This window comes from Cricetulus griseus, chromosome 2 (assembly GCF_003668045.3).
Source record: "Cricetulus griseus strain 17A/GY chromosome 2, alternate assembly CriGri-PICRH-1.0, whole genome shotgun sequence".
NCBI lineage: Eukaryota > Metazoa > Chordata > Mammalia > Rodentia > Cricetidae > Cricetulus > Cricetulus griseus.
This window is the reverse complement of record NC_048595.1, coordinates 100,819,523-100,836,900: the sequence shown is the minus strand read 5'-3', so window position 1 is coordinate 100,836,900 and position 17,378 is coordinate 100,819,523. Positions and strand designations below refer to the sequence as shown.

The 17,378-nt window shown below is 46.8% G+C and overlaps 1 protein-coding gene across 1 annotated transcript; it reads right to left on the bottom strand.

Moving 5' to 3' along the window:
• Nucleotides 1-14,603: 14,603 nt before the first annotated feature.
• On the bottom strand, nucleotides 14,604-16,103 carry Ccl19 (C-C motif chemokine ligand 19). The gene is made up of 3 exons (XM_035438695.1): nucleotides 16,043-16,103; nucleotides 14,954-15,086; nucleotides 14,604-14,763 (listed from the first exon to the last, which is right to left on the bottom strand). The coding sequence occupies exons 1-3, from the start codon at nucleotides 16,101-16,103 to the stop codon at nucleotides 14,604-14,606; spliced, it is 354 nt and encodes a 117-aa protein (XP_035294586.1).
• Between the last annotated feature and the right edge of the window lie 1,275 nt (nucleotides 16,104-17,378).

Sequence of the window (17,378 nt, the reverse complement as noted above, 5' to 3'; positions counted from 1 at the left end):
TTTCAGCTTGTTGATACGTGTCTTGGGGACTCTTGTAACAGGCATCTAAAGTGTAACAGTTGGAGACCTTCTCCTTAAATCTTTGGAGTTGGATGCTTTGTGGTGTTATTATTGGAACTGAATGAAGTATGAGTTTGTAACAATACTTTCTCATTTCGTGGGTTCCACACTGTTTTCCTGTTTGTGGACGCTTTGGGGGAAGGAGAGGTCTCTCTTAAACTTCTTAGTAGGTCCATTAGTTTCTTACTCCTTGGTTTCTGTTCTGACAATGACAGCAGTCAAGAGTTTGGATAAGAGGTACAGTGTAGTCCCAGCACCCACATTGGGTGGCTCACAACCACCTGTAATTCCAGCTCTAGGGAGAGGTGATACCTCTGACCTTCAAGGGCACCAGTCCTCATGTGCATATTTTTCCTCATAATTAAAAATGAAATAAACCCCAACCAATGTACATAATAAATTTAAAAAGTGTGTGTGTGTGTGTGTGTGTGTGTGTGTGTGTGTGTGTGTGTGTGTGTGTGTGTGTGCATTATTATCCTTAGGGAAAGTTTGCAGTACTGACCTCATGAGGTATTTGAATTGTCATTCTCAAGGGTGGCGTCAGGGTTAGAGTAAAGAGTAAGCAGCCCTTGCCTTCACTTTTCCGACATGGTGGACAGACTGTACCTTAAACTGAGAGCTAAAATAAACCCTTTCACCCTTAAGTTACTTTTGTCAGATTATTTTATGACAGGTACAGAGAAGAAACTAAGAACTAATACACCACACCTCTCTATAGTTCTAATATCTGTGGGGCTTGGAGGAGTAGGGAAGATGAGACAGTCCCTCACATTCTGGGGACACAATTACAGGAGCAGGGCAAGGTGAGGGAATTTCACCTCTCAGATTCCCCAAGGTCCACCCAGCAGACCTGCATAGCTGCCATCTAGCTCCAGTCCTCCTGTGGATGAGCAAAGCCAAACGAAAGTTCTTTAAAATCAGATGCAATCTGATTTTACCAAGATTTTTACCCCCATGGCCTGGCTATTCCTGCCCCTCTCTTCTTTTGATTCATTTTCTATGTTCCTTAGCTGCCAGGAATCAAGAGATGAAAATAGTCCCAAACACCTCTTTTTTACCATGCCCTGGATATCTTGGGGATTGAAGGATTTTTGAGGAGAGAGGTCGGTCAACTCACAGAGAAGCAAGGGGAGTAGGGATGAAAGATGCCCAAGAAGCAGGTCCAGGTTACCGCCTTGTCTGAGCTCACTGAGAAAAGTGTATCATATTCATGAAAGGACTCAAGTAGGTAGAAAGGGACAATGGAAGCCTGAGTTCATTGTGAGTCAGACTCCTAAGGCTGCCCTTGCCCAGGACATATGGTTCTAGTCCTGTGCTGCACTTATGCAGCAGCTGGGGGAACCTATAAAGGAAGCTGCTCTGGATTTTATGCTGAGATGTTGTGATTTGCTGTGCTAGTGTTGAAATATTTCCTGTTTCTGAAGGTGACTGTTTCTGGTCTGCTCAAGATATTTCATTCCCTAGCGTATCCTGAGGCTATTCTTGAGAACAAGTTAGAAGTGGGTGAGTGTCCTTGGAGAACTGTCCTATAAGACTCCAGAAAGATTAGAGGGGAAAGACCTGTAGGAAGACTACAGGGGGATGCTAGGCTGTTTTCTGTTTCTCAGCCTGGGGATATGTAATGTGATGGATTTAACTGTGGTCTGCATTTTTTGGTCCTTCCTTTCTTCCCTCTGTCCATCTACTCATGTCTATATATCTACCAGTCTTGATTCAATCTTCCTCTCCCATTACTCCTTTCACCTTTTAAAATATTTTCATCTCCATCTGTATTTCCGACCATTACCTATTGATATGTACATGGATTAGTATGACATTCACATTTGTTTATCCTTAAATGACAGGTGCCTTGCTAAATACTTTAAGATGTCTCATGAAAGCTCAATAAAGCAGATTGCTCGAGGACTGTCTGCTCATACAGGGCCCTTTTTTCCTCTTTCTTTTCATAATAATAACAGCAAAATAATAATTATTATTATTAGAGAGAGGGTTTCATTGTGTAGCCCTTGCGGTCCTGGAACTTGTTATGTAGACCAGGCTGTCTTTGAATTCACAGAGGTTTGCCTGCCTCTGCCTCTCAAGTACTGGGGTTAAAGGCCTGCAACACTACATCAGGTTCTGACTTATTATTATTTTTGAGATAAGGTTTTGCTATGTGTGCTAGGCTCAATTTGAACTCATGGCAATCTTTGTGCCTCTGTCTTTCCAGTGCTAGAATTATAGGAGTTTGCTACTTTATATGGTAGTGGTGGGGCTATCAACCACAGTGCTGTGATCCCAGTATGCCAATCCCTGAACACTGTGGTAGATTAAAGACTGAGCATTTCATACAAGCACAACTGACCAGAGCTTTTCGTGATACTTGAGTTTGGATGCAGGAGGGCTAATGTTTTAGATCGGTCTCTATGAAAATTTAGACCTGACAAAGCCCTGAACTAAAGAGGCTGAGTGTTCAGATCTAAACAGGACATCTGTATCAACCCTCCCCCCCTCCCCCAGCTATGGCTCAGGGAACATAGTAGAAAAGGAGTTAAAAGAATGTAAGAGGTGGAGGATGGGGAGGAATGCTGTGAAACGCAGTTTTCTGACCATGAATACATGGCTAGCCCACTCATGAACACACAGAAGCAGTGGTTACCTGCAGAAGACCTTCAAAAGATCAGCCAGCCAAAATTCTGTCATAGATGGGGTAGTTGATCCCAGATCCCACCCCTTACTGAGGAGTTGTTGGCAGTTGATAGCTGCTGGGGGAGGAAGAATCATTATTTTTGGATGATGTGGCCACTAGCAGGTTTCTCATGCCCACACTCATGCACACATAGGCCGCACTAACTGGACTTAGTGGGTTATCATAAAAGAAGAAACAAAAAGAAAAGTTGGGAGAAGATATTTGGAAGGATATGGGGGAACTGGAAGATGGAAATGGGGGGTAGATGTGATCATATTTCTTTGTATGCTTTATGGAATTCTCAAGAATAAAGAGAAATAAAAAATCTGGGGAGCTAGAGAGATGACTCGAGTGTGTTGTTCTTGCAAAGGACCTGAATTTGGTTCCCAGTATCTACATCTGATGACTCACAACTGCTTGCAGCTCCAGCCCAGGGGATCTGTCACCTCTGACCTCTGAGGGCATCCAAGCACATGTGTACACATATGTGTATACATAACACCTGTATACACAACTAAAAATAAAAGATCTAAAATATCCTTTAGTCCTGAGGTGTCTAGTGGCCATGTTTGCTGCTACTAGAAGAGCAGGAAATGACAAGAATATCCTATGGTTAGAATAGGACGCCATATACAGGAAGAAGGAATCGAGGAATGGAGGCAAATGTAGAGGTAAGAACACTTGAATTTCTGTATTACTGGTCAGGGTCTGGGCTGGGCTTTTCCAGGTCCTTGGCTTCTTACTCAAAGTATTGAAAATAAATAGGAGCTCACCCAGGTTTGTTCAAGTAGTAAGGAACCTATTCAGAACAAAGCAGTAGAAAAGATCAGAATAGGACTGCAGAGATGGCTCAGTTTAAGAGCCCTGGCTGCTCTTCAAGCCAGAGGTCCTGAGTTCAATTCCCAGCAGCCACATGGTGGCTCACAAACATCTATAATGAGATCTGGTGCCCTCTGCTGGCCTATCAGCATACATGTAGGCAGCCAGCCACAGGAGTGAAGATCCTCAAGGGCCCCTCTTCTTTTTTAATTTTTATTTCATGTGCATTGGTGTTTTTGCCTGCATGTATATCTGTATTAGAATGTTGGACCCCCTGGAACTGAAGTTACAGACAGTTGTGAACTGTTATGTGGGTGCTGGGAATTGAATCTGGGTCCTTTAGGAGAGCAGCCAGTGCTCTTAGCCACTAAACCATCTCCCCAGCCTAAGAGCCCTAGTTCTTTTTGTTTTTGTTTTCTTGAGACAGGGTTTCTTTGTGTAGTTCCGGCTGTCTTGGAGCTAGCTCTTTAGACCAGGCTGGCCTCGAACTCACAGAGATCTGTCTGCCTCTGCCTCCCAAGTACTGGGATTAAAAGTGTGTGTCACTACCACCCAGCAGGGCCCCCATTCTTATTTGAGGCTTCTTTTTGGGGGTTAAAGAGGAGGAATTTGGTCACAAGGGGTACAGTAAGGGTAGTTTTCTTTTGTTATCAATAGATTATGTCATATAATCATTTCCTCCTACACATGGCCCTTTCCATAATGCCCTGACATCCAATTATACATAGGAGGAAGATGGTAAAAGGGTATTTTCCCTGAATTTACTTGAAGACATTTTGACTTATATCACACATGCTACCCAAACTAATTCAGATTGGATCAACCTTCCTATTTTCAAACCATATACATTGAGGATACAGTTGGATAAATAGAAACTGTCTAAATCTGATTGTTACTAGGAGCTGAGAAATCTACTCTATTATTCGGAGAGGAAGGTGTACAGGTAGAGCTCTGAGGGTATTCTGAAGTGGTTAGGTGCATTGTTTGGAGAGGGGTGTATGTGTATAGTACATGCATGTAAAGGAGCTAAGCTGCCAAGTACATTGTACAAGGGGAAGGAGTGTTTCATAACCGAGATGGGGTTCTAGGTTACTAAATTATGTCCTATGCTTCCCTGTTTCACCTGGATCCAATCAGGGCTAAAGGCCATCACCCCCTGCCCAGGCCTAACATTTTTTTTTAAAATCTCTCTCTCTCTCTCTCTCTCTCTCTCTCTCTCTCTCTCTCTCTCTCTCTCTCTCTCTCTCTCTCTCTCTCTCTCTCTGTGTGTGTGTGTGTGTGTGTGTGTGTGTGTGTAGTACCTGTGGAACCCAGAGAGTACATCAGATCCCTTGGAGCTGTAATTACAGGAGGTTGTGAGTCACCTGACCTGGTGCTGAGACTGAACTCAGATCCTCTTCAAGAGCAGTTTGTGCTCTAAACCAGAGCCATCTCTCCAGTCCCAAAGACAATCTTTAACAGATCTAGTTCCATGATGTGACAAACAGCTTTTTCCAGACCTCCTGCCCCTGTTTCCTGAGGGCTTGGAAATGCACATCACCGTGCCCTTCACTCAAGTTTCTTTTAAAATATAACTACCCTACTGCTTGCCTAACACACATCAAGCCCTGTTTTGATCTCTTCCACCACATAAACTGGGCATGGGAACTTGTAGTCACAGTACTTGGGAGCTGGAGAAGCAGGAGGACCAGGAGTTCAAGTTCATCCTCAGCTACATAGTGAGTTCCAGGTCTGGCTGGTTTATGTGAGACCCTGTCTCAAAGACCAAACAAACAATGAAGACCACCAACAACAATAACCAGACAAAAAAAAACCCTATTATTTTTTAAGAAAAGATTGATTTTTATTTTATGTGTATAAATGTTTTTGCTTCATGTACACCAGATGTATACTGTGCCCATGGAGACCAGAAAAAGATATCAGAACCTCTAGAACCAGAGTTACAGATGTTTGTGAGCCACCATGTAGATCCTGGGACATAAACCAGGATCTCTGGAAGAACAGCCAGTGTTCTTAACCTCTGATCCATCTCTCCAGCCCTATTTCAATTCTTATCTTCACTGTTCCAAACCTAAAGATACTCTAGTACAGAGAAAAACAATAAATCTAGAACTGAGCAAAAACTTCCAGCCAGTAAGCTCCATTAGACCACCCCTTTTTATTAAGTCACTTTATCACTGTGCTCTCCAAGTATTTCTCCAAATATTCCTCTTAGGAAAAAAGAATTGTCTTTGTGTGATTGTGTGTGCAATTGTGTTCTATACACTTTTTTCTTTTTTGAGACAGTGTTTCTCCATGTAGCCCTAGCTGTCCTGGAACTCACTTTGTAGACCAGGCTGACCTTGAACTCACAAGAGATGCACCTGCCTGTGCCTCCTGAATGCTGGGATTAAAGGTGTGCACCCCAGCACCTTGCCTGGTTTGTCTCTTGAAGTCAGATTCTGAGGATGCTTTTTCAATTTACTCCTCTGTGGGCCTCAGCCTCACAGGACCTACAGGGGACATTATAGGCCTAGGGAAAGGAAGACATGGGGCTGGCCTGAGATCTCCACTTTGAGTCCTGCAGAGGGAGTCTACTAAACAGGCTAGACGAGGTGTGAAGCTCTTAGCCTGGGGAACCAGGGCTCTGGCCAAAAATACAAGGATGTTATATTCCAGAAAGGACTGGAAATGAGCAGGAGACCAAATGACTCAGTTTCTGAAATTCCCTGACCCTGGGGAGGGGTCCGTTTCCCTTCCCATGCTTCCTCAAATCTGATCATGTCCAGAGGGTCGTGGCTCAGACCCAGGGGCAGAGCTTGGCTCTGTAAGGCCCAAGTGGGTGGAACACTGCTAGAGTTCCAAGATAGCTGGGACACAAGAAGGGGGGTGGGGAATCTTGAGCAATAGCACAGCCCCGCTTTCCTGTCTCCAACCCTCTGGCACTTGAAGTAATGTCATGACTGGAGTTTGTTTTTTTAACATCTTCCTCCTTTAGTGCTTGTTAGCTAAGCCACTCTGAGCCCCAGGGTGCTTGGGCTTGGACTGAGCTTGCGTGGGAGAAATTCAGAAAACTGGGGGCCCTGGGAACAGAGCAAAAGTGATCCATGCAGCTAGAGGACTAGAGAGAGGCAGGGGAGGTGCGTGATGGAGGGAGCTTTGAGAATGAGTGGGATGCTGGGAAGACTGTCTAGAGAGGTTGAGGCAGCACAAGAGCAAGAACAGAGACTCAGGAGAGACAAAGGGATTGTGGTTCTCCCAATGTAGGTAAGTAGCAGGAAGCAGTGGTGGTGATGAAAAAGCCTGCAGGAGCTGGGGGCTGAGAGAGCTATTTCTGCTTGGATTCCTGGGGGTGGAGTCAGGGGATGGCCAACCCAACTCTAGGGCACAGTCCTGGAGGCTAGGCTGGAAAGCAAGTGCCTGGACTGTTGGGCTTTTAAGAGAGCAGTGGGTTCAGTACTGCAACTACCATGAAAGGAGGAGGCTGGAGTCAGGGATGGGCTTAGTACAGGAGACTGCAGAAGCTGTACAGACTCCAGAGACAAATGAAAGAGTAAGAGACCCATGACTTGAGCCCACTGCAGGGGAAGAAACAGATGGATGAGCCGGGGAAACATAGATCCATGTCTGGCTTCCAGGCTGTGGAGCCAACTGCCTATTTGGGTTTTCTTCTTGGTGTTCTGACAGATGTCTAATTCCAAAGCCAACATCTAGATTCTCAACACTTCCCTCCCAGCTTGTCCCCTCCCCCAGTCATGGTCGCTGAGAATGTCACCATCATCCTGCCAATTGTCCAGGCCTGAAGCCTGTTACCCTGGGTTTCCCCAGTCTGCTGTTCCATTTCGTAGGTATGTCTGGAATCCCTACTCTTTTCCGATTGCTCCCCGCTGGGTTAGGTCAGTATCAACTCCTTCCAGGCTGCGACTCTGACTTCCTCACCCTTTTCTATATTATCAATTTTCTAGGCCACCAAAGGAGGTCTCTTAGAACTTTAAACATGGTCATGTTACTGCTTGGCTGCAATCTTTCATGGTTCTTTTTGTTTGTTTGTTTTTGTTTTTTGAGACAGGGTTTGTCTGTGGCTTTGGAGGCTGTCCTGGAACTAGCTCTTGTAGACCAGGCTGGTCTTGAACTCACAGAGATCCGCCTGCCTCTGCCTCCCAAGTGCTGGGATCAAAGGCGCCACCACTGCCTGGCCTTCTTTCATGGTTCTTACAATCAAATCTTCATTCCTTCTGTAGCCTGCAAAGTCATGGGTCATGTGACTCTGGCCTCCTAGTCCCACCTCATTTTATACCCTCCCTTCCTTGTCCCCTAGGCCCCAGCCACACCAGACACTTCTCTTTCATGACTGGCTTTTCTTTTAGGTATTGGCTAGGCATTCTATTCTAGTGGTAATAATGGAATTGGTGGCAGTGCCAGTGTCTTGGCCCTTGAATTCAGCAGTGTGTGAAGTGTCTGTGGCCAATTGCCATGCAATAAAAGATTACTATAAGAGGAAAGTAAAAACACCCACTAAGTCCCAGGATGGGTTTCAGAACTCATGACTATAGATAGCTTTCATGTTTTAAAAAGACAGTCTCACTATGTAGTTCTGGCTGACCTGGAGCTCACTATGTAGATCAGGCTGTTCTTGAACTCACAGATATCTGCCTACCTCTTCCTCCTGAGTGCTGAGATTAAGCATGTGTACCACCACATACTACCTGGCTGTAGATTTTTTTAATGTTTTCCCCTCTCTCTGCACTTGTACATGTTTGATTCCCCTTTTCTTTTACCGTTCTTTGTTCCAGTCTGGAATGTGACATTTTATGGTGGTATTATGACTCCCACCAAGATTCTGATTTAGTTCTTTTCCTGGGAGTTATTCTCTTGATTTAAGCATGGTCATGTGACCCACTTCTGCTAAAAAATAAAATGTGAACAAAAATGGCATGTGCCACTTGTGATCAAAAAATTTAAGAAAGTGTTCTCCCTTGCTGTCTTTCCCAACTGATCATGGGAACACGTGTTGAGATGAAGGGGGAGTGTGAAAAGATCAGAGCAACTTGGAATGTAGTGCTACCACATGGGGCACAGCTGTGCTAAGCGCTTGCCTGGACCCAGAGTGGCTTGGTGTTTGTGTGGGTACAGAGCTTTGTTGTGTTAAAGTGCTCAGATTTGGGTGTCACTTGTTAACAGAGCTTAACTCAATCTATCCAGTTTAGTGGTTACAGAATAGAGAGATAAGATCACAAGAAAGCTGGAGGAGGAGTGAATGCCACCCTAAGGTCTTAGAGTCAGATAGTGTTGAAGACTGTCATGCCCACCCTGAATTCATATGATGGAGACTTATTCTCAGTGCAACCATATCTAGAGACAGGACCTTAAGTGCCTCCATTCAAGAGGTGGAGGCAGGAGGATTAGAAGTTCAATACCATCTTCAGCTAGACAGAGAGTTTGGGGTGAGCCTGGGCAAATGAGACCCTGTCTCCAAAATAAACAAGCAAAAAACAGAGTTAAATGAAGTCATAAAGATGGGAACACTTAATCCAATGGGATTGTTCTATCATTGGTGACACGGCCCACCCTAGGAAGAGCAGAAGAGGAGGCCCACGATGGTACTGAAAGCTGCTTCCAGGGGGCAGAGAATTTCCTGCTTTTTAGTTCTTTAAATGATGATCAGGAAAGAGAAACATGGAATCTGAGTGGGCATGCTCTGTTGGCCCTGGGGACTCTCTATTTTGTATTTAGAAATGACTGGATGAAGGTCAAGACACCATGCTGTCCTAGAGAGCTTGCTGGATTTGTCCTAACTTTGCTTGACTCCTGGAGGCTCTCCTTAACATGAAGAGTCATACTCTGACCCTCAGAGCTGCCACACTGGGAGGTGTCATGTATGTGGGCTATAGAGAAAGTGGTGGCTCTGGAATTGAACAGCGTTTCTGTGCTTTCATGTCAGGATTGTGTGTTTCTGATGGTGTTAGGATTTCTGAGGGAAGTGGTGGCCTGGTGATAATGGGGAGAACTTGGTATTAATGGTTGTCCTGTCATTGATGAGGATACACTAGGTACTGAATCTTCTTGTCAAGGGTGGGTATTCTCAAATTGCTGAGATCTTTGCAGAATTGGGATTCTGACAGGAAAGGCTAACTTTCTTTTGGGGCATGTGATAGAAGTGACTGAGGTGCTGACGGGATAGGTTCACACTTCTGAGAGCCAAAGCTCTGGGGGAGCCAATTGACCTTGAATGATAGTGTCACTGCATCTGGTATTAAAAGGTTTCCCACCTCTACCCAGCTGGAGACCAGGATGGCTCATGTTTTCTTTCCACTGGAGTCAAAGGAAAGAACCCAAAGTTCTAGATACACAAACAGGTAAGGTCTACCTGGTCCTCAGAGGCTCCTCCTGCATCCTGCCCTCTTTCTGCCTGCTTGAAACCATTCAGGAAATAGAAGTAGTCCTTGCAAATGTGTCTTTCAGGGCACTTCACTTCACTGCCACCACCAAATACTTCCTTCTTCAGATAGGGTCCTGGCATGTTAGCACAGAGGCCCTCGGTCCCATGGCCAATCAGAGGGCTGGCCCTGCCCCTTTCTAGAAACCACCCACACAGAACCCCCTAGTCCTCTGAAACCCCCAGCTCGGCCCTTCCATTTTCCTTTCCTTTTAGCATCACCAGGTCCCCAGTCTCACTCCTCTTACTCCTTGGGGACAAGGAGAGAACTGCAGCTTAGTTCCACATTCCATTGTGCCGCCGATGTTAGGAAAGCCGAGGCCTGCGGATTTCCTCTTTGAAGCTCTGGAGAATCTCACTGCCCCTCTGCTGGAGAGTGTCAAGAGGCTGGGTGCTCTCCAAGGGCCATTTCTATTTCTGAGTTCAAGCACTGCCTGGGTCTTTCAGCTTCATTCTTTGTTGTTTTTCCACTCAGCTCTTCCTAGCAAGCCAAAACCTTTCTACCCCAGCTAGACAGCACAGCCCTCTGGCCCTCAGTTCAAGTACTGATCAGGCAGACTTGGGCTTCAGTCCCAGCTTTGCTACTTCCCCCTTTTGTGGATTTGAGAGGTCACTCTAATTCTCTGTGCTGCAATTTTCTCATATATGAATTGGCAGCAACAATACCTACCTCATAGGTTATTTGAGAATACAATGTTAAAATGCAGATAAAGGCCTGGGCTGGGAAACGGGTACATAGTCACTATGAGTAAGTAGTTAAAACTTTAGATCTGGCCCCACCGTACTGCTCTCCATTTTCGTCTATGGGACAGGCCAATTCAGAAAAGTGGTATGTATAGCTGTATTCTGGAACCAAACTGCCCTGCTGGAATCCAAGCTCTGCCATTTTCCTAGCTGTCCGGCTTGGGCAAATTACCTCCCTCTATTCCTCGTTTTTTTTTTTTTTTTGTTGTTTGTTTTTTTCACTTACAGCTTGAGGTTGGCTTTATTACCAACCTCAAGCAGCAGTGCCCAGCACATATAAAGTTCCAGTGGTGAATTAGTTACTACTACAGAGCCATGTCTATCCATGCAGACAAAGTCTCGGGGAGATGGCATCTAGGAAGTGTGGTGTCTAAAGAAATGCCTGTTCTTGGAGGAAAATCCCCAGTTGGAAATCTTGCTCCTTTGTGAGACTATTTCCAAGACTTTCTGCTGATTCTTAATTTCCCGGAGGGTAGAAGAAGGGGGTGGCATGGGGTGGGGGCTTGCCGAGAAGTTGAACTTGATATTATCAAAACCGTATGGAGCTGGTTCTGGCCAAACACTCAATCCCACCCCAGTGGCAGCTCTGACTGCCTTGAGAACTGGATGCGTGCTATGTGTGTGTGCTGTGTGAGTGTGTGTGTGTGTGTGTGTTAGGAAAGGACTATGCTCAATTTAATTATTTTGTTAATCAAATACGTGTTGGGGCTTATTCTGTGCTAGCCGTGAGAAGCAGTGTTGGCAATGGATATGGACATGGCTCAATCTCTTCCCTGGGGAATTCTCAGCAGACGTTAATGGCATGAAACTTTATTTGAAAAGGCTGGGCACTCCCTGAGCATGGATGTTAGGTACTTTGGGGGAGCTATTAGTTTCAGGGCCCTGAACCTTCAGGGACCCTGGGCCTTCAGGGGTCATGGGCCTTTATGGAAGAAGATATCAACCTGCTTCAGGCCTTGAGCTTGTAGCAAGTGCCCTATGCCCCAGGGAGGAAGCTGTCTATGTAGAGGTGTATAGCAGGTCTCCATGTCCTGCTTGGGAAGCTAGGAGTCCATGTTTCCTGTCAGAGAGCTAGCATCTTTGCCATTGTCAGAGACAGGCAAGCAGGCAATTCTCATCAGTGAAATCTAGACAAACTGGAGACAGATGGAGTTCACTGTGCTGGGAAGGTTTGAGCAGGAGGAAGAAGCTACCGATTTCTAGAGAGATAAGAGAATAAGACCCAGTGCTAAGGATGGGGGTGGGGGTGGGGTGGTCATTACAGCTTGAGTGTGGAAAGCTGAAGCTAAGATGGAAGGTCATGGCTGGAGGGGTGGGGAAGGTTATATACCTGTTTCTTATGGGGTGATGGGGTGTTCAATCTCTAGATTCTTGATTCCCCAGGCTTTTCTAGTCAAGCAGGAGACTGCTTGATATAAGGCATGCCACTAGCTCCTAGATTTTCTTTCTTCCTTCGCATCAGCCTCCTGAGGGCCTAAGAAGTGGGAACATTTCTGGATATGTTGGCTGTTGGGGAAGCCAGTACTAAGCTGAAGTCTGAGATCTGAAGATCCAGAGTCAAGTCTTAGTTAGGGACTCAACAGTCAGGTCCTTCCCTGCTATCAGATACATGACCATGAAGCCCTGGGCTGGAGAATGTGGAGGAAACTTGCCCAGAGTCACGTAGTGATAGGGTGGAAACAGGGTTGTGAGGCATGTCCAGACATTGGGGTCAGGACTCACTCTTTAACCTTCCAATGTCAGTGGCATGGAGATAAGGTCGAAGGGCCTCTGTCCTGGTAGCACTTTGGGCAAGCCTCTTCTATTCTTTATATTTCTCTGAGGCTGTGGCACCAGAGGGAGGATTTATGTCTGCTTAAAGGCAAGCAGACTTTTCAGTTCCCCTGAGACCTGAGCATGATCCTGCCCCATGTGTGTTTATCTTTTGTCTGTGGGAGGCAAAGTACTCCGTGGCTGGGTGACTCTATAGATAGATTAGTGGATTGGTCCATGGGGAAGTGGCTATGGGGGTGGTGGATGGATGGAGGTCAGCTGTAGGCATGGATGCATGAATGGCTGGCTAATTTACCTCAGGCAGTAAGAACAATTTTCTAGCCATAGCAACTGTTCTGGAAACCACCCTGTGACTCTGAGACCTGTAATGCTTGAGGTTTTGAACACCTGTCTGTGGAAGAAGAGGCTGCTACACTTCCAGTAGCTCTAGGCTTTCTGCCCCTCCTCTTTGCTTCATTATAACTCCCTCCCACACCTCTCTCACTGACACTTGATCTCTCAGACACCTGGATTCTTGAACACCTGTCTCAGAGCTGGAGAGGGACGGGGGAGCACGAGCCCCTCTTTACAACTTCCCTTTAGAGGCTTGCCCAGCCAAGCCTGGCTTGGCACTGGCTGATGTATATTTGATTAACGATGGCTCCTCTTCCCAGACAAGGGAAAGGGAATCTGTCTGACCCATGCAACTCAGACTTGCCATTGGACAGGCCCTTGGAGGTCACACCTATAAGCTTCCAAGGCACAGAGCATTGCCGTGGCCTGCTCCAAGAGACACAGGGCCTTTGTCTTGCAGGCAAAGCTCTTTCCCTAAGACTCAATGTTGCCTGTGTGCCACGGAGGGATGTCCACCATGCTCTTCCATGCTGGATCTTGCAAGGGTCCCTGGCTGCTCTTTCTTCTACCCCATGGGCCTGTCTTCCTTCCCTAATCCTTGGTTCCCAGTCAGTGTCTTTGATATCTGGCCCCAGGATTGCTCTGATGGGGCTGAACCCTGCTCAGACTATCTGAGACAGGAGAGCTGGTCTGGAGGTCAGATTTAGAATGGATGGAATGGAAGATGGGGCTATCCTTCATGGCTGCTGATCTCTTTCATATTTGTTCATTCCCTAAGCAAATGTTTATTGACTATCTTGTACCAAGTGATCTGTTGCAAACCAACACAGATATGACCTTTGTCCAGGAAGAAGGACAAACTAGCAAAATAGGTTATTGCAATGAATTCTCTCTCTCTCTCTCTCTCTCTCTCTCTCTCTCTCTCTCTCTCTCTCTCTCTCTCTCTCTCTCTCTGTGTGTGTGTGTGTGTGTGTGTATGTGTGTGTGTGTGTATGTGTGTGTGTGTAGGTGGGTAGTGTGTATCAGAGAACTAGATGCAGAGCCATGGGAATTTGGAAAGAAGCAAAGCTACCTAACCCAGTCTGAATCAAGGGTTACTTCCTGGAGGAGGGAACACCCAGACCCAGAAGGGAAGCCAGTAGGGCAGAAGAGCTAGAGGGAGCAACATAAATTCTCCCCACCCAAGTTCCCTTACTCCTCATCCCCAAGATACCTGGATACTTAAACACCTGTCTGGATGGCAAAGACAGAAAGGTCTCAGGCTTCTTGGGGACTTTGTTCATCGAGCTGATGCAGGTTTTGTGTAGCTGAATACAGAGCGTGATGGGCTGGGGAAACATGAGCTAGGTCCTTAATTGTGGGGCTGTTTCTGGGAGTGTCAGGGTGTTAGTTGGAGGCCTGTGAACAGATCGCTCAGCACTCAGGGTACAAAATACATACTGCCATTCCACCTCCTCCCTTCCTATTCCTGTCCTCCTGGGGAGAGAGTGAACAGACAGACAGATCCATGGGTACCAAACAGCTTTATTGGAAGCACTGTAGTCTAGCCACGGAGAGGCTGTGCTAATTCACAATCTTGTTCACACTCACATTCACACTGATTCTCTAGGCACAGCCCTCGCTGGGTAAGGTCTGGAGCAGAGCATGAGGAGACCTGGTCCTCTCTCCTGGTCCTTGGTTCCTTGGGCCAGGGAGATTCACATCCCTTTGCTCAAGACACAGGGCTCCCTCCAGTGCTGTCATGGTTAACTTCTGTTGAGGTTTCTCTAAGGGGAGGAAGGAGAAGCAGGGTCATGGGCTGGAATCTTGGACAGGAGTTTGGAGGATGGAAGCAGGGGTGAGGAGGGTCAGACTTGCCTTGGCAGAGGACTTCTTCAGTCTTCGGATGATACGTTCCACCCAAGGCTGGTCTGGGGGTGCGCAGAGCTGGTAGCCCCTTAGTGTGGTGAACCTGCATTCAGAGATCAGAGAGAATAAGCCCTGGACCCCAGTTTCCTAGAGGCTTGAAGGCTATGTGTGGGACCTGTTTCCGATTTATTGAAAGGTGGACTGAGCTATGAGTCCAGGGATAAGGCAGCAATGGTGTCACCCAGGGCTGACGGGGGAGATGGGTAGGGCTAGACATTCTTCCCATAACTCACACAACAGCAGGCACCCTGCAGCCATCCTTGATAAGAAGGTAGCGAAAGGCTTTCACGATGTTCCCAGGGATGGGGCGCTGGGTCACAGACAGGCAACAATCTTCTGCATCGTTAGCACCCCCAAGAGCTGGGGCTGAGATAGGAGAAAGAAGGGGAGAAGACATGGAACCCATGAAGAAGGAAGGCCAAAAGCCCTAAGTGACTTCAGCAGCATCTCTGGGTGAAAGAGAGCTGGATTTGCTATGCAGCCCTTGTGTGCCACTGTGGCCCCATTGACTGGTGAACATATGGTAGTCTTCTAAGCCATCTAATAACCATTTCGGTATGCCTCACAAATGCCATCTGCTGCCCTGGTCATACAACCTCTCCCAGATTTTCTCAGTTTTGCCCATGTTTTAGCAAATAGAGAGATAATGGTAGTCACAGTGCTGGGACAGGGGAGCTTTGCCTTGGCCAAGGACTTCAGTTTTATGAATTACCACATTGCCAGCAGATGGCTGCTGCACCTAGCGTCCCAGCTACTAGGGAGACTGAGACATAAGGACTTTGAGACCAGGACTTTGAAGCCAGCCTGGGTAACAACCACAGACCCTATCTCAAAAACCAAACCAAACCAACAAACAAGGCCCTTAAAAAGGAACAACAAAAAGGGAACAAGCTGTTAAGCATGCCCGCTTCAGTGTTTCTCATTCTTCAAGTTGAAGCTGATATATAGCAAAACTCTAACTTACAACCCCAGTGGTGGGATTGAAACCAGGCTTTCATATACAAGACAAGCACTCTAACTTAGTCATGTCTGTAGGTCCCTGAAGCAAGCACACTGTTCCTTCCTTCTGCTGCCACTAACTGAGATCTGCAGAGAGAGGGGCAGCCACAGGCCCCAGGATACACCAGGAGTTGAGCCACATTGGAATTCAGGATACAGGGACACTCATGCTGATAGGCACACACAGAAGGCACAGGGAGCCCTAGATCCACTGACCCTGAACTCAAACGGGGTCTTTCATGACCATTTTAACGGTCTGAGATGGAGACATTGCTCACAAACCATCACCATCCCATCCACCTTAGTTACCTCCTCAACCTTACCTGGGAAGGTCCCGAGAACCAGCAGGCTGAAGACCAGTAGTAGGGCCACACGGGGTGCCATGGCAAGTGATCTGAGGCAGGCCACAGAGAGTGTGTAAGCCTGAGAGTTCTTGAGTATGTGCAGGAATCTGTAAGATGCCAAGGCTCTGTGGGGTGAGCAGTAGAGTGATAGGAAGCAGGCGTCCTACTGAGCTGTGAGGTCCAGAGGCAATAGGATGTGAGGCTGTGTGAGCCCGAGTGAGCCTGTGTGAGGTTGCCACCAGCTCCAATTTATGCCCTGAGCTTTCACTTTCTATCCAAAAATTCCCCTGCCGTGGCCCATTTGGGTCTTCCCGTTTACCCCCCTCTGCCCCCTTGTTTTCTTTTGGCAAAACATGACCTTGGCTTCTTTCTTCCGCCCCTCAGCGGCTTCCCCTCTGCTTTCTTTGGCTTTAGCTCTGAGAACTTCAACAGTCTGGCCAAAAAAATAAAAAAAAATGAAAAACACTGTGTCCTGTCAGCTCCAGGGACAGGGTGTGTGCTGTCCTCTGTTAGTGCCACTGGCATTGTCAGCTGTAGGCCTGGACTTCAGAAGTGCTGGTTAGGGTGGGGTAGTGCTAGGAGCTGAGATGACAAACAGAGCTAGAAAGGAAGTTCCTGAGGACAGGGTCCAGGACCCTTACCCTACATCTCTGGCCCAGTGACTCAACCACCTGGATGTACAAGTGTTGCCCATTTTCTCAAATCCAATGCCTAGGTCAGAGGAACAGATGGAGGGAGCCTGGGCTGGAACAGCCCCCTTCCATCTTTCCCTTCTCTCAATCCTGGGAACCAAGAGGGGATTTCTAAGGAGAGGGGCTGGCCAACCCCTTCTGAGACAAACCCCTAAATTTCAAGGAATTGACAGATGGGGGAGAATAAATGATTTCTCATCCTTGTGAGAAAGAAGAGAAGAGAAGATCTCAAAAGAACAGCTAATGTGGGGTTTCTTTCCAGCCCTCTGTACCCAAGTTCTGGTCCTCTGTATGTGTGTGTTGTGTAGAAATGTGTATGCTTGTTTACATGACCACGTAGAGGACAGAGGTGGATATCTGACATCTTCTTCCATGGCTCTACACCTTAGTTTTGGAGACAGGGTCTCTCACTGAACCCAGAACTCACCGACTTGGCAATACCAGTTGGTCAGTGAGCTTCAGGCATCCCCTTTTGTCTTTACTTCCCCAAGCACAAAGATTACAGGTGTGTGCCACTGTGCCCAGCTTTTTTTTTTTTTTCCTTCGAGATAGAATTTCTCTGTGCCTTTGGAGGCTGCCCTGGAACTAGCTCTTGTAGACCAGGCTGGTCTCGAACTCACAAA

Coding starts and splice junctions, on each gene's coding strand:
- Ccl19 (XM_035438695.1), bottom strand. CDS start 16,103: ATGGCACCCCGTGTGGCCCTACTACTGGTCTTCAGCCTGCTGGTTCTC. Junction 15,087..16,042: donor GGTTCTCGGGACCTTCCCAG/GTAAGGTTGAGG, acceptor CTCCTATCTCAG/CCCCAGCTCTTGGGGGTGCT. Junction 14,764..14,953: donor TGCAGGGTGCCTGCTGTTGT/GTGAGTTATGGG, acceptor CTCTGAATGCAG/GTTCACCACACTAAGGGGCT.